The sequence below is a fragment of the Coregonus clupeaformis genome, chromosome 14 (assembly GCF_020615455.1).
Source record: "Coregonus clupeaformis isolate EN_2021a chromosome 14, ASM2061545v1, whole genome shotgun sequence".
Taxonomy (NCBI): Eukaryota; Metazoa; Chordata; class Actinopteri; order Salmoniformes; family Salmonidae; genus Coregonus; species Coregonus clupeaformis.
In genome coordinates, this window is record NC_059205.1 from 6,498,735 (window position 1) to 6,516,805 (window position 18,071).

Here is an 18,071-nt window from a genome sequence, read left to right on the forward strand (position 1 = left end):
TCTATTACAGCTTTATACTGATCTATTACAGCTTTTTACTGATCTATTACAGCTTTTTACTGATCTATTACAGCTTTTTACTGATCTATTACAGCTTTATACTGATCTATTACAGCTTTATACTGATCTATTACAGCTTTATACTGATCTATTGCAGCTTTATACTGATCTATTGCAGCTTTATACTGATCTATTACAGCTTTATACTGATCTATTACAGCTTTATACTGATCTATTACAGCTTTATACTGATCTATTGCTGCTTTATACTGATCTATTACAGCTTTATACTGATCTATTACAGCTTTATACTGATCTATTGCAGCTTTATACTGATCTATTGCAGCTTTATACTGATCTATTACAGCTTTATACTGATCTATTACAGCTTTATACCGATCTATTACAGCTTTATACCGATCTATTGCAGCTTTATACCGATCTATTACAGCTTTATACTGATCTATTACAGCTTTATACTGATCTATTACAGCTTTATACTGATCTATTACAGCTTTATACTGATCTATTACAGCTTTATACTGATCTATTACAGCTTTATACTGATCTATTACAGCTTTATACTGATCTATTACAGCTTTATACTGATCTATTACAGCTTTATACTGATCTATTACAGCTTTATACTGATCTATTGCAGCTTTATACTGATCTAGTTGCACTGCTACAGCTTTATACTGATCTATTACAGCTTTTATACTGATCTATTACAGCTTTTTACTGATCTATTACAGCTTTTTACTGATCTATTACAGCTTTATACTGATCTATTACAGCTTTATACTGATCTATTACAGCTTTATACTGATCTATTGCAGCTTTATACTGATCTATTACAGCTTTATACTGATCTATTACAGCTTTATACTGATCTATTACAGCTTTATACTGATCTATTGCAGCTTTATACTGATCTATTACAGCTTTATACTGATCTATTACAGCTTTATACTGATCTATTGCAGCTTTATACTGATCTATTGCAGCTTTATACTGATCTATTACAGCTTTATATTGGATACTGATCTATTGCAGCTTTATACTGATCTGTACAGCTTTATACTGATCTATTACAGCTTTATACTGATCTATTACAGCTTTATACTGATCTATTACAGCTTTATACTGATCTATTACAGCTTTATACTGATCTATTACAGCTTTATACTGATCTATTACAGCTTTATACTGATCTATTACAGCTTTATACTGATCTATTACAGCTTTATACTGATCTATTACAGCTTTATACTGATCTATTACAGCTTTATACTGATCTATTACAGCTTTATACTGATCTATTACAGCTTTATACTGATCTATTACAGCTTTATACTGATCTATTACAGCTTTATACTGATCTATTACAGCTTTATACTGATCTATTACAGCTTTATACTGATCTATTACAGCTTTATACTGATCTATTACAGCTTTATACTGATCTATTACAGCTTTATACTGATCTATTACAGCTTTATACTGATCTATTACAGCTTTATACTGATCTATTACAGCTTTATACTGATCTATTACAGCTTTATACTGATCTATTACAGCTTTATACTGATCTATTACAGCTTTATACTGATCTATTACAGCTTTATACTGATCTATTACAGCTTTATACTGATCTATTACAGCTTTATACTGATCTATTACAGCTTTATACTGATCTATTACAGCTTTTTACTGATCTATTACAGCTTTTTACTGATCTATTACAGCTTTTTACTGATCTATTACAGCTTTATACTGATCTATTACAGCTTTATACTGATCTATTACAGCTTTATACTGATCTATTGCAGCTTTATACTGATCTATTGCAGCTTTATACTGATCTATTACAGCTTTATACTGATCTATTACAGCTTTATACTGATCTATTACAGCTTTATACTGATCTATTACAGCTTTATACTGATCTATTGCTGCTTTATACTGATCTATTACAGCTTTATACTGATCTATTACAGCTTTATACTGATCTATTGCAGCTTTATACTGATCTATTGCAGCTTTATACTGATCTATTACAGCTTTATACCGATCTATTACAGCTTTATACCGATCTATTACAGCTTTATACCGATCTATTGCAGCTTTATACCGATCTATTACAGCTTTATACTGATCTATTACAGCTTTATACTGATCTATTACAGCTTTATACTGATCTATTACAGCTTTATACTGATCTATTACAGCTTTATACTGATCTATTACAGCTTTACACTGATCTATTACAGCTTTATACTGATCTATTACAGCTTTATACTGATCCATTACAGCTTTATACTGATCTATTACAGCTTTATACTGATCTATTACAGCTTTATACTGATCTATTGCAGCTTTATCCTGATCTATTACAGCTTTATACTGATCTATTACAGCTGTATACTGATCTATTACAGCTTTATACTGATCTGTTACAGCTTTATACTGATCTATTACAGCTTTATACTGATCTATTGCAGCTTTATACTGATCTATTACAGCTTTATACTGATCTATTGCAGCTTTATACTGATCTATTACAGCTTTATACTGATCTATTACAGCTTTATACTGATCTATTGCAGCTTTATACTGATCTATTGCAGCTTTATACTGATCTATTACAGCTTTATACTGATCTATTACAGCTTTATCCTGATCTATTACAGCTTTATACTGATCTATTACAGCTTTACACTGATCTATTACAGCTTTATACTGATCTATTACAGCTTTACACTGATCTATTACAGCTTTATACTGATCTATTACAGCTGTATACTGATATATTACAGCTTTATACTGATCTATTACAGCTTTATACTGATCTATTACAGCTTTATACTGATCTATTACAGCTTTATACTGATCTATTACAGCTTTATACTGATCTATTACAGCTTTACACTGATCTATTACAGCTTTATACTGATCTATTACAGCTTTATACTGATCTATTACAGCTTTATACTGATCTATTACAGCTTTATACTGATCTACTACAGCTTTATACTGATCTATTACAGCTTTATACTGATCTATTACAGCTTTATACTGATCTATTACAGCTTTTTACTGATCTATTACAGCTTTATCCTGATCTATTACAGCTTTATACTGATCTATTACAGCTTTATACTGATCTATTACAGCTTTTTACTGATCTATTACAGCTTTTTACTGATCTATTACAGCTTTTTACTGATCTATTACAGCTTTATACTGATCTATTACAGCTTTATACTGATCTATTACAGCTTTATACTGATCTATTGCAGCTTTATACTGATCTATTGCAGCTTTATACTGATCTATTACAGCTTTATACTGATCTATTACAGCTTTATACTGATCTATTACAGCTTTATACTGATCTATTACAGCTTTATACTGATCTATTGCTGCTTTATACTGATCTATTACAGCTTTATACTGATCTATTACAGCTTTATACTGATCTATTGCAGCTTTATACTGATCTATTGCAGCTTTATACTGATCTAGTACAGCTTTATACTGATCTATTACAGCTTTATACCGATCTATTACAGCTTTATACCGATCTATTGCAGCTTTATACCGATCTATTACAGCTTTATACTGATCTATTACAGCTTTATACTGATCTATTACAGCTTTATACTGATCTATTACAGCTTTATACTGATCTATTACAGCTTTATACTGATCTATTACAGCTTTATACTGATCTATTACAGCTGTATACTGATCTATTACAGCTTTATACTGATCTATTACAGCTGTATACTGATCTATTACAGCTGTATACTGATCTATTACAGCTTTATACTGATCTATTACAGCTTTATACTGATCTATTACAGCTTTATGCTGATCTATTACAGCTTTATACTGATCTATTACAGCTGTATACTGATCTATTACAGCTTTATACTGATCTATTACAGCTTTATACTGATCTATTACAGCTTTTATACTGATCTATTACAGCTTTATACTGATCTATTACAGCTTTATACTGATCTATTGCAGCTTTATACTGATCTATTGCAGCTTTATACTGATCTATTGCAGCTTTATACTGATCTATTACAGCTTTACACTGATCTATTACAGCTTTATACTGATCTATTGCAGCTTTATACTGATCTATTGCAGCTTTATACTGATCTATTGCAGCTTTATACTGATCTATTGCAGCTTTATACTGATCTATTACAGCTTTACACTGATCTATTACAGCTTTATACTGATCTATTACAGCTGTATACTGATCTATTACAGCTTTATACTGATCTATTACAGCTTTATACTGATCTATTACAGCTTTATACTGATCTATTACAGCTTTATACCGATCTATTACAGCTTTATACCGATCTATTGCAGCTTTATACCGATCTGTTACAGCTTTATACTGATCTATTACAGCTTTATACTGATCTATTGCAGCTTTATACTGATCTATTACAGCTTTATCCTGATCTATTGACAGCTTTATACTGATCTATTGCAGCTTTATACTGATCTATTGCAGCTTTATACTGATCTATTGCAGCTTTATACTGATCTATTACAGCTTTATACTGATCTATTACAGCTTTATACTGATCTATTACAGCTTTATACTGATCTATTGCAGCTTTATACTGATCTATTACAGCGTTATACTGATCTATTGCAGCTTTATACTGATCTATTACAGCTTTATACTGATCTATTGACAGCTTTATACTGATCTATTACAGCTTTATATTGATCTATTACAGCTTTATATTGATCTATTACAGCTTTATACTGATCTACTGCAGCTTTATATTGATCTACTACAGCTTTATACTGATCTATTACAGCTTTATACTGATCTATTACAGTTTTATACTGATCCATTACAGCTTTATACTGATCTATTACAGCTTTATACTGATCTATTACAGCTTTATACTGATCTATTACAGCTTTATACTGATCTATTACAGCTTTATACTGATCCATTACAGCTTTATACTGATCTATTACAGCTTTATACTGATCTATTACAGCTTTATACTGATATATTGCAGCTTTATACTGATCTATTGCAGCTTTATCCTGATCTATTACAGCTTTATACTGATCTATTACAGCTTTATACTGATCTATTACAGCTTTATACTGATCTATTGCAGCTTTATACTGATCTATTGCAGCTTTATACTGATCTATTACAGCTTTATACTGATCTATTACAGCTTTATCCTGATCTATTACAGCTTTATACTGATCTATTACAGCTTTATACTGATCCATTACAGCTTTATACTGATCTATTACAGCTTTATACTGATCTATTACAGCTTTATACTGATCCATTACAGCTTTATACTGATCTATTACAGCTTTATACTGATCTATTACAGCTTTATACTGATATATTGCAGCTTTATACTGATCTATTGCAGCTTTATCCTGATCTATTACAGCTTTATACTGATCTATTACAGCTTTATACTGATCTATTACAGCATTATACTGATCTATTGCAGCTTTATACTGATCTATTGCAGCTTTATACTGATCTATTACAGCTTTATACTGATCTATTACAGCTTTATACTGATCTATTACAGCTTTATACTGATCTATTACAGCTTTATACTGATCTATTGCAGCTTTATACTGATCTATTGCAGCTTTATACTGATCTATTACAGCTTTATACTGATCTATTACAGCTTTATACTGATCTATTGCAGCTTTATACTGATCTATTGCAGCTTTATCCTGATCTATTACAGCTTTATACTGATCTATTACAGCTTTATACTGATCTATTACAGCTTTATACTGATCTATTGCAGCTTTATACTGATCTATTGCAGCTTTATACTGATCTATTACAGCTTTATACTGATCTATTGCAGCTTTATCCTGATCTATTGCAGCTTTATACTGATCTATTCCAGCTTTATACTGATCTATTACAGCTTTATACTGATCTATTACAGCTTTATACTGATCTATTACAGCTTTATACTGATCTATTGATCTGCTTTATACTGATCTATTACAGCTTTTATACTGATCTATTACAGCTTTATACTGATCTATTACAGCTTTATACTGATCTATTACAGCTTTATTACTGCTTCATAAGTGCTTTATTATTACTTTATTACTGCTATATTACAGCTGCTTTATTATTGTTGCTTTATAGCTGCTTTACTACTGCTTTATTACTGCCTAATTACATTTTTATTACTGGTTTATTACTGCTTTATTAATGCTGTTTATTACATCTTAATTACAGCTTTACTAGTGCTTTAGTAGAGCTTTATTACTGCTTTGTAACAGCCGCTTTATTATTACTTGATTGCAGCTTCATTACGGTTTTATTACTGCTTTATTACGGCTTCATTACAGCTGCTTTATTTGTGCTTTATTACAGCTTTATTACAACTTTATTACTACTCCTTTATTAGAGATTTATTACAGCTTTATTACATCTTTATTATGGCATTATTACTGCTTTATCCCAGCTTTAGTACTGCTTTATTGCAGCGTTTTAACAACTTTATTACAGCTTCATTACAGCTTCATTATAGCATTATTACTGCCACAGTACTATGGTTCAGATCAGTGCTGATCTTCTAACAGTTGGCAGAGTTTGCACATTTTAGACCATTCCACTGTTTGTAAAGTGAAATAACCACCCACCCTGCGCACCGTCTGGGCAGTGCAAAATGAACTCGCCCACTCTGAGAAGACATAGCATGCAGATGCGTGCGTGCATTCATGTGTGAGCGCGCGTGCGTGTGTGTCTTACTTTTGTACTGGCTCTTTCCCGTACTTCATGAGAAGGCGTATGGCTGTGGGAGCTGTGTAGAACTTGGTCACTCTGTACTTCTCAATCACCTCCCAGAAACGCCCCACGTGAGGGTGGACTGGAATACCCTCAAACTGGAGAACACAGTAATCAGATGGATTTTAACATGATTAAATTTGACAACGAAGTGCAGAACTGCAGACAGATATAAATCTTGCCAGCCAGACTAGATCTCTTAATCTGTTACTTCTTAACATGAACAGGTGAGACTAGACCTGCGTCCCAAATGGCACCCTATTCCATACATGGTGCACTACTTTGAACAGATCCCTATGGACCCTGGTCAAAAGTAGTGCACTATATAGGGAACAGGGTGCCATTTGGGACACAACTTAGATAAAGAATACCAACTGCAGCAAATTGTATAGCAGTTCTACTGACCAGTTCTATACCAGTTCTATACCAGTTCTATACCAGTTCTATACCAGTTCTACTGACCAGTTCTATACCAGTTCTATACCAGTTCTATACCAGTTCTACTGACCAGTTCTATACCAGTTCTATACCAGTTCTATACCAGTTCTATACCAGTTCTATACCAGTTCTACTGACCAGTTCTATACCAGTTCTATACCAGTTCTATACCAGTTCTACTGACCAGTTCTATACCAGTTCTATACCAGTTCTATACCAGTTCTATACCAGTTCTACTGACCAGTTCTATACCAGTTTTATACCAGTTCTACTGACCAGTTCTATACCAGTTCTATACCAGTTCTATACCAGTTCACTGACCAGTTCTATACCAGTTCTATACCAGTTCTATACCAGTTCTATACCAGTTCTATACCAGTTCTACTGACCAGTTCTATACCAGTTCTATACCAGTTCTATACCAGTTCTACTGACCAGTTCTATACCAGTTCTATAACAGTTCTATACCAGTTCTATACCAGTTCTACTGACCAGTTCTATACCAGTTCTATACCAGTTCTATACCAGTTCTACTGACCAGTTCTATACCAGTTCTATACCAGTTCTATACCAGTTCTACTGACCAGTTCTATACCAGTTCTATACCAGTTCTATACCAGTTCTACTGACCAGTTCTATACCAGTTCTATACCAGTGCTATACCAGTTCTACTGACCAGTTCTATACCAGTTCTATACCAGTTCTACTGACCAGTTCTATACCAGTTCTACTGACCAGTTCTATACCAGTTCTACTGACCAGTTCTATACCAGTTCTACTGACCAGTTCTATACCAGTTCTATACCAGTTCTACTGAGCAGTTCTATACCAGTTCTACTGACCAGTTCTATACCAGTTCTACACCAGTTATATACCAGTTCTATACCAGTTCTATGCCAGCTCTATACCAGTTCTATGCCAGTTCTATACCAGTTCTATACCAGTTCTACTGACCAGTTCTATACCAGTTCTATACCAGTTCTACTGACCAGTTCTATACCAGTTCTACTGACCAGTTCTATACCAGTTCTACTGACCAGTTCTATACCAGTTCTATACCAGTTCTACTGACCAGTTCTATACCAGTTCTATACCAGTTCTACTGACCAGTACGCTGGTAGCCCCGTTGGCCAGGGGTCCATAGGTGATGTAGGAGTGTCCAGTGATCCATCCTATATCAGCGGTACACCAGTACACATCGTCTGGCTGGTGGTCAAACACGTACTTGAAGGTCGAGAGGTATAGAGCAGGTAGCCTGCCACCGTGTGGAGGACACCCTGCAGGGAAGGCAGATACAGGGTTAACACACACCCTGTAGGGAAGGCAGATACAGGGTTAACACACACCCTATTGGGAAGGCAGATACAGGGTTAACACACACCCTGTAGGAAGGCAGATACAGGGTTAACACACACCCTGTAGGGAAGGCAGATACAGGGTTAACACACACCCTGCAGGGAAGGCAGATACAGGGTTAACACACACCCTGTAGGGAAGGCAGATACAGGGTTAACACACACCCTGTAGGGAAGGCAGATACAGGGGTTAACACACACCCTGTAGGGAAGGCAGATACAGGGTTAACACACACCCTGTAGGGAAGGCAGATACAGGGTTAACACACACCCTGTAGGGGAAGGCAGATACAGGGGTTAACACACACCCTGCAGGGAAGGCAGATACAGGGTTAACACACACCCTGTAGGGAAGGCAGATACAGGGTTAACACACACCCTGCAGGAAGGCAGATACAGGGTTAACACACACCCTGCAGGGAAGGCAGATACAGGGTTAACACACACCCTGTAGGGAAGGCAGATACAGGGTTAACACACACCCTATTGGGAAGGCAGATACAGGGTTAACACACACCCCTGTAGGGAAGGCAGATACAGGGTTAACACACACCCTGCAGGGAAGGCAGATACAGGGTTAACACACACCCTGCAGGGAAGGCAGATACAGGGTTAACACACACCCTGTAGGGAAGGCAGATACAGGGTTAACACACACCCTGTAGGGAAGGCAGATACAGGGTTAACACACATGCAGCACGCATGTACACACAGGAACACACTTAGGAGCACACACACAGTCAACAATAGGTACTCCCAAACTGCACTGTGGTCAGGTCGTCACGTCTGTATGATTGTGTATGTGCTTGTATGCTTGTGTTTGTGACACTGTGTGTGTTTGGGGTCAAAGGTTGTGTGTGTGTTTGTGTTTATGCAACTATATGTGTGTCCTACCTTTGGTTTGCCAGTAGATCCGCTGGTGTACAGTATAAAGAGAGGATCCTCTGCATCCAGCCACTCAGGTTCACACTGCTCAGAGACCTGTCCCATCACCTCCTCCCAACACACATCATATACAGCATCCCACGGGGTCTGGACACCAGGAAATACAGCAGAAACACAACTAGTCAGAATACAGTAGAAATACACCAGGAAATACAGCAGAAACACAACTTAGGTCAGAATACAGTAGAAATACACCAGTAAATACAGCAGGAATACAACTTAGTCCGAATACAGTAGAAATACACCAGGAAATACAGCAGAAATACAACTTAGTCAGAATACTGTAGAAATACACCAGGAAATACAGCAGAAACACAACTTAGTCAGAATACAGTAGAAATTCACCAGGAAATACAGCAGAAACACAACTAGTCAGAATACAGTAGAAATACACCAGGAAATACAGCAGAAACACAACTTAGTCAGAATACAGTAGAAATACACCAGGAAATACAGCGAAACACAACTTAGGTCAGAATACAGTAGAAATACACCAGGAAATACAGCAGAAATACAACTTGGTCAGAATACTGTAGAAATACACCAGGAAATACAGCAGAAATACAACTTAGTCAGAATACAGTAGAAATACACCAGGAAATACAGCAGAAACACAAATTAGTCAGAATACGGTAGAAATACACCAGGAAATACAGCAGAAACACAACTTGGTCAGAATACAGTAGAAATACACCAGTAAATACAGCAGGAATACAACTTAGTCCGAATACAGTAGAAATACACCAGGAAATACAGCAGAAATACAACTTAGTCAGAATACTGTAGAAATACACCAGGAAATACAGCAGAAACACAACTTAGTCAGAATACTGTAGAAATACACCAGGAAATACAGCAGAAACACAACTTAGTCCGAATACAGTAGAAATACACCAGGAAATACAGCAGAAACACAACTTAGTCCGAATACAGTAGAAATTCACCAGGAAATACAGCAGAAACACAACTTAGTCAGAATACTGTAGAAATACACCAGGAAATACAGCAGAAACACAACTTAGTCCGAATACAGTAGAAATACACCAGGAAATACAGCAGAAACACAACTTAGTCCGAATACAGTAGAAATACACCAGGGAAATACAGCAGAAACACAACTTGGTCAGAATACAGTAGAAATACACCAGGAAATACAGCAGAAACACAACTTAGTCAGAATACAGTAGAAATTCACCAGGAAATACAGCAGAAACACAACTTAGTCAGAATACAGTAGAAATACACCAGGAAATACAGCAGAAACACAACTTAGTCAGAATACAGTAGAAATACACCAGGAAATACAGCAGAAACACAACTTAGTCAGAATACAGTAGAAATACACCAGGAAATACAGCAGAAATACAACTTAGTCAGAATACTGTAGAAATACACCAGGAAATACAGCAGAAATACAACTTAGTCAGAATACAGTAGAAATACACCAGGAAATACAGCAGAAACACAAATTAGTCAGAATACAGTAGAAATACACCAGGAAATACAGCAGAAACACAACTAGTCAGAATACAGTAGAAATACACCAGGAAATACAGCAGAAACACAACTTAGTCAGAATACAGTAGAAATACACCAGGAAATCAGCAGAAACACAACCTGAGTCAGAATACAGTAGAAATACACCAGGAAATACAGCAGAAACACAACTTAGGTCAGAATACAGTAGAAATACACCAGGAAATACAGCAGGAATACAACTTAGTCCGAATACAGTAGAAGTACACCAGGAAATACAGCAGAAATACAACTTAGTCCGAATACTGTAGAAATACACCAGGAAATACAGCAGAAATACAACTTAGTCAGAATACTGTAGAAATACACCAGGAAATACAGCAGAAATACAACTTAGTCAGAATACTGTAGAAATACACCAGGAAATACAGCAGAAATACAATTTAGTCCGAATACAGTAGAAATACACCAGGAAATACAGCAGAAATACAACTTAGTCCGAATACTGTAGAAATACACCAGGAAATACAGCAGAAATACAATTTAGTCAGAATACTGTAGAAATACACCAGGAAATTACAGCAGAAACACAACTTAGTCAGAATACAGTAGAAATACACCAGGAAATATAGCAGAAATACAACTTAGTCAGAATACAGTAGAAATACACCAGGAAATACAGCAGAAACACAACTTAGTCAGAATACAGTAGAAATACACCAGGAAATACAGCAGAAACACAACTTAGTCAGAATACAGTAGAAATACACCAGGAAATACAGCAGGAATACAACTTAGTCCGAATACAGTAGAAGTACACCAGGAAATACAGCAGAAATACAACTTAGTCAGAATACTGTAGAAATACACCAGGAAATACAGCAGAAACACAACTTAGTCAGAATACAGTAGAAGTACACCAGGAAATACAGCAGAAACACAACTTAGTCAGAATACAGTAGAAATACACCAGGAAATACAGCAGAAACACAACTTAGTCAGAATACTGTAGAAATACACCAGGAAATACGGCAGAAATACAATTTAGTCCGAATACAGTAGAAATACACCAGGAAATACAGCAGAAACACAACTTAGTCAGAATACAGTAGAAATACACCAGGAAATACAGCAGAAACACAACTTAGTCAGAATACAGTAGAAATACACCAGGAAATACAGCAGAAACACAACTTAGTCAGAATACAGTAGAAATACACCAGGAAATACAGCAGAAATACAACTTAGTCCGAATACTGTAGAAATACACCAGGAAATACAGCAGAAACACAACTTAGTCAGAATACAGTAGAAATACACCAGGAAATACAGCAGAAATACAACTTAGTCCGAATACAGTAGAAATACACCAGGAAATACAGCAGAAATACAACTTAGTCAGAATACTGTAGAAATACACCAGGATATACAGCAAAAAAACAACACAGTCAGAATACAGTAGAAATACACCAGGAAATACAGCAGAAACACAACTTAGTCCGAATACAGTAGAAATACACCAGTAAATACAGCAAAAAAACAACAACACAGTCAGAATACAGTAGGAATACACCAGGAAATACAGCAAAAAAAACAACACAGTCAGAATACAGTAGAAATACACCAGGAAATACAGCAGAAATACAACTTAGTCCGAATACAGTAGAAATACACCAGGAAATACAGCAGAAATACAACTTAGTCCGAATACTGTAGAAATACACCAGGAAATACAGCAGAAATACAACTTAGTCAGAATACTGTAGAAATACACCAGGAAATACAGCAGAAATACAACTTAGTCAGAATACTGTAGAAATACACCAGGAAATACAGCAGAAACACAACTTAGTCAGAATACAGTAGAAATACACCAGGAAATACAGCAGAAATACAACTTAGTCAGAATACAGTAGAAATACACCAGGAAATACAGCAGAAACACAACTTAGTCAGAATACAGTAGAAATACACCAGGAAATACAGCAAAAAAACAACACAGTCAGAATACAGTAGAAATACACCAGGAAATACAGCAGAAACACAACTTAGTCCAGATACAGTAGAAATACACCAGTAAATACAGCAACAAAACAACAATACAGTTAGAATACAGTAGGAATACACCAGGAAATACAGCAGAAACTCAACTTAGTCCGAATACAGTAGGAATACACCAGGAAATACAGCAGAAACTCAACTTAGTCCGAATACAGTAGAAATACACCAGGAAATACAGCAGAAATACAACTTAGTCAGAATACAGTAGAAATACACCAGGAAATACAGCAGAAATACAACTTAGTCAGAATACTGTAGAAATACACCAGGAAATACAGCAGAAATACAACTTAGTCCGAATACAGTAGAAATACAGCAGGAAATACAGCAGAAACACAACTTAGTCATAATACAGTAGAAATACACCAGGAAATACAGCAGAAACACAACACAGTCAGGAATACAGTAGAAATACACCAGGAAATACAGCAGAAATACAACAACACAGTCAGAATACAGTAGAAATACACCAGTAAATACAGCAGAAATACAACAACACAGTCAGAATACAGTAGGAATACACCAGGAAATACAGCAGAAACACAACACAGTCAGAATACAGTAGAAATACACCAGGAAATACAGCAGAAATACAACAACACAGTCAGAATACAGTAGAAATACACCAGTAAATACCGCAAAAAAAACAACAACACAGTCCGAATACAGTAGAAATACACCAGGAAACAGGGGCGGTGTGTTCAATAGGGCGATATGGGCGACGCACTGCCAAACGGGAAAAGGAAGGGATTTTTTTTCTAATCAATTATATCACGGCAACAGTAGTTATCAGTGTTGTAATCTAGACGTCTGATCTGGTGCCACACTGCCACTAAATGTCCAATCAGGCTAAAGTCGTGCTTCAAATGCCCCCCCCTTTTGGGGCGATTTCAGTCAGGTTGAAAATCGCCCAGAAGTCTGTCATAGACTCCCATGTAAAATCTATTTTTTTCAAATTTCAGAGCTTTCAATACAATCTCTATGGGTTTCTGAGGGCTTGCACTTACGCGCTTTCGTCATACGTAACGTAACCATGAACGCAGTGGCGGCTCCTGAAAAAATTCTCAGGGGGGGCAATTTTTCTGATGATTTAGGTGACCTACACACATTTAAAAAAAGATATGTCCAGCAACAACATGAAGACAGGGGCAGCATATAAGTCAATACTGATATACACATTACTTGCTTTAAAAGGCCTCATGGTTGAATTGGAAATATGTGCACCTGAGCAAGCAGGAGCTTTTGATAGAGGCTACTGAAAACATTGATGCAAGTTATTGGTAATAAGAAATTTTTATAGACTTCCATATTCTGCCCTCTTGTATAGATTTGTGAAAATGAACAGTGATAGACATTTTGCCTGAAAACAGAATTTGAAAATAATTTATAGAAAAGGTAAACACAGCTATCTGTATGGCTTTGTAAATATGAACAACCATATTCTGGCCAATTGTATAGATTTGTAAAAAAAATTGTTTACTTTAAAAAAAATGAAAAATAACTATTTTAAACAACATCAACTGTGAACTGATTTGGGCGTGTGTGTGTTAAAGAGACAGACAGGGAGGGACAAAGAGAGAGAGAGGCTACATTACTTGTACTGAAACTGTTCTCTTCTCTCTTTCAATGCAGCAAAGCGGTCAATTACTTTCTCATTGAAATCAGGCATGCTGAGGACTAGTTTACTAGTTACTTTTTTAGCTTGCTGCATGATCAAATTCAGCTGATGCGCATAGCAATGCACGTAATGGCCTTTCTTGAAATGCTCACGCACCTTTTGCCTTCTCTCGCCTCATCACACTGGCTCCATCGTAAGCTTGCGCAATGAGTTTGACTTTCACGTCGTCGGCAAAAAGACCGTTCAGTCTCTCCAAAAGCACACTGGCGATTGAGACTGAGGTTGATTCCGAGATGGGAAGGAACTCAAAAAAGCGCTCCTGCACTTTGTGGTTGTCTCTTTGATGTGAACTTCTTTCAAAGAGACAATCGAGTTGCACTGAACGCTATAGCCATCTTGATAGTAGTACGTGAATTGATTGATGCTGCTACCCGCTCTTTTCTTAGTTACGTTCATGCAGGTGCGGTGTGTTCAATAGGGCGATATGGGCGACGCACTGCCAAACGGGAAAAGGAAGGGATTTTTTTTCTAATCAATTATATCACGGCAACAGTAGTTATCAGTGTTCTAATCTGATCTGACTGCCACTAAATGTCCAATCAGGCTAAAGTCGTGCTTCAAATGCCCCCCTTTGGGGCGATTTCAGTCAGGTTGAAAATCGCCCAGAAGTCTGTCATAGACTCCCATGTAAAATCTATTTTTTTCAAATTTCAGAGCTTTCAATACAATCTCTATGGGTTTCTGAGGGCTTGCACTTACGCGCTTTCGTCATACGTAACGTAACCATGAACGCAGTGGCGGCTCCTGAAAAAATTCTCAGGGGGGGCAATTTTTCTGATGATTTAGGTGACCTACACACATTTAAAAAGATATGTCCAGCAACAACATGAAGACAGGGGCAGCATATAAGTCAATACTGATATACACATTACTTGCTTCAAAAAGGCCTCATGGTTGAATTGGAAATATGTGCACCTGAGCAAGCAGGAGCTTTTGATAGAGGCTACTGAAAACATTGATGCAAGTTATTGGTAATAAGAAATTTTTATAGACTTCCATATTCTGCCCTCTTGTATAGATTTGTGAAAATGAACAGTGATAGACATTTTGCCTGAAAACAGAATTTGAAAATAATTTCTAGAAAAGGTAAACACAGCTATCTGTATGGCTTTGTAAAAATGAACAACCATATTCTGGCCAATTGTATAGATTTGTAAAAAAAAATTGTTTACTTTAAAAAATGAAAAATAACTATTTTAAACAACATCAACTGTGAACTGATTTGGGCGTGTGTGTGTTAAAGAGACAGACAGGGAGGGACAAAGAGAGAGAGAGGCTACATTACTTGTACTGAAACTGTTCTCTTCTCTCTTTCAATGCAGCAAAGCGGTCAATGACTTTCTCATTGAAATCAGGCATGCTGAGGACTAGTTTACTAGTTACTTTTTAGCTTGCTGCATGATCAAATTCAGCTGATGCGCATAGCAATGCACGTAATGGCCTTTCTTGAAATGCTCACGCACCTTTTGCCTTCTCTCGCCTCATCACACTGGCTCCATCGTAAGCTTGCGCAATGAGTTTGACTTTCACGTCGTCGGCAAAAGACCGTTCAGTCTCTCCAAAAGCACACTGGCGATTGAGACTGAGGTTGATTCCGAGATGGGAAGGAACTCAAAAAAGCGCTCCTGCACTTTGTGGTTGTCTCTTTGATGTGAACTTCTTTCAAAGAGACAATCGAGTTGCACTGAACGCTATAGCCATCTTGATAGTAGTACGTGAATTGATTGATGCTGCTACCCGCTCTTTTCTTAGTTACGTTCATGCAGGGGCGGTGTGTTCAATAGGGCGATATGGGCGACGCACTGCCAAACGGGAAAAGGAAGGGATTTTTTTTCTAATCAATTATATCACGGCAACAGTAGTTATCAGTGTTGTAATCTAGACGTCTGATCTGCCACAGTGCCACACTGCCACTAAATGTCCAATCAGGCTAAAGTCGTGCTTCAAATGGCCCCTCTTTTGGGGCGATTTCAGTCAGGTTGAAAATCGCCCAGAAGTCTGTCATAGACTCCCATGTAAAATCTATTTTTTCAAATTTCAGAGCTTTCAATACAATCTCTATGGGTTTCTGAGGGCTTGCACTTACGCTTTCGTCATACGTAACGTAACCATGAACGTAACTAAGAAAAGAGCGGGTAGCAGCATCAATCAATTCACGTACTACTATCAAGATGGCTATAGCGTTCAGTGCAACTCGATTGTCTCTTTGAAAGAAGTTCACATCAAAGAGACAACCACAAAGTGCAGGAGCGCTTTTTTGAGTTCCTTCCCATCTCGGAATCAACCTCAGTCTCAATCGCCAGTGTGCTTTTGGAGAGACTGAACAGTCTTTTTGCCGACGACGTGAAAGTCAAACTCATTGCGCAAGCTTACGATGGAGCCAGTGTGATGAGGCGAGAGAAGGCAAAAGGTGCGTGAGCATTTCAAGAAAGGCCATTACGTGCATTGCTATGCGCATCAGCTGAATTTGATCATGCAGCAAGCTAAAAAGTAACTAGTAAACTAGTCCTCAGCATGCCTGATTTCAATGAGAAAGTAATTGACCGCTTTGCTGCATTGAAAGAGAGAAGAGAACAGTTTCAGTACAAGTAATGTAGCCTCTCTCTCTCTTTGTCCCTCCCTGTCTGTCTCTTTAACACACACACGCCCAAATCAGTTCACAGTTGATGTTGTTTAAAATAGTTATTTTTCATTTTAAAAAAGTAAACAATTTTTTTACAAATCTATACAATTGGCCAGAATATGGTTGTTCATTTTTACAAAGCCATACAGATAGCTGTGTTTACCTTTTCTAGAAATTATTTTCAAATTCTGTTTTCAGGCAAAATGTCTATCACTGTTCATTTTCACAAATCTATACAAGAGGGCAGAATATGGAAGTCTATAAAAATTTCTTATTACCAATAACTTGCATCAATGTTTTCAGTAGCCTCTATCAAAAGCTCCTGCTTGCTCAGGTGCACATATTTCCAATTCAACCATGAGGCCTTTTTGAAGCAAGTAATGTGTATATCAGTATTGACTTATATGCTGCCCCTGTCTTCATGTTGTTGCTGGACATATCTTTTTTTAAATGTGTGTAGGTCACCTAAATCATCAGAAAAATTGCCCCCCCTGAGAATTTTTTCAGGAGCCGCCACTGCCAGGAAATACACCAGGAAATACACCAGGAAATACACCAGGAAATACAGGGGGTGAGAGGACAGCACATCATTTACCAGAGACGTTCGTTGGGCAGCTCAAGAAAAGAAAAAAAACATAATCGGCAAAC

The 18,071-nt window shown here is 36.7% G+C and overlaps 1 protein-coding gene across 1 annotated transcript in view; it reads right to left on the bottom strand.

Annotated features, from left to right (window-relative positions):
* The window catches only part of LOC121580557 (acetyl-coenzyme A synthetase, cytoplasmic), a 75,251-nt gene that overhangs the window by 44,407 nt on the left and 12,773 nt on the right, over positions 1 to 18,071 (bottom strand). The window contains 4 exon segments of the mRNA XM_041895499.2: positions 6,812 to 6,945; positions 8,393 to 8,520; positions 8,523 to 8,562; positions 9,535 to 9,672. Coding sequence (XP_041751433.2) covers positions 6,812 to 6,945; positions 8,393 to 8,520; positions 8,523 to 8,562; positions 9,535 to 9,672 — 440 coding nt within the window.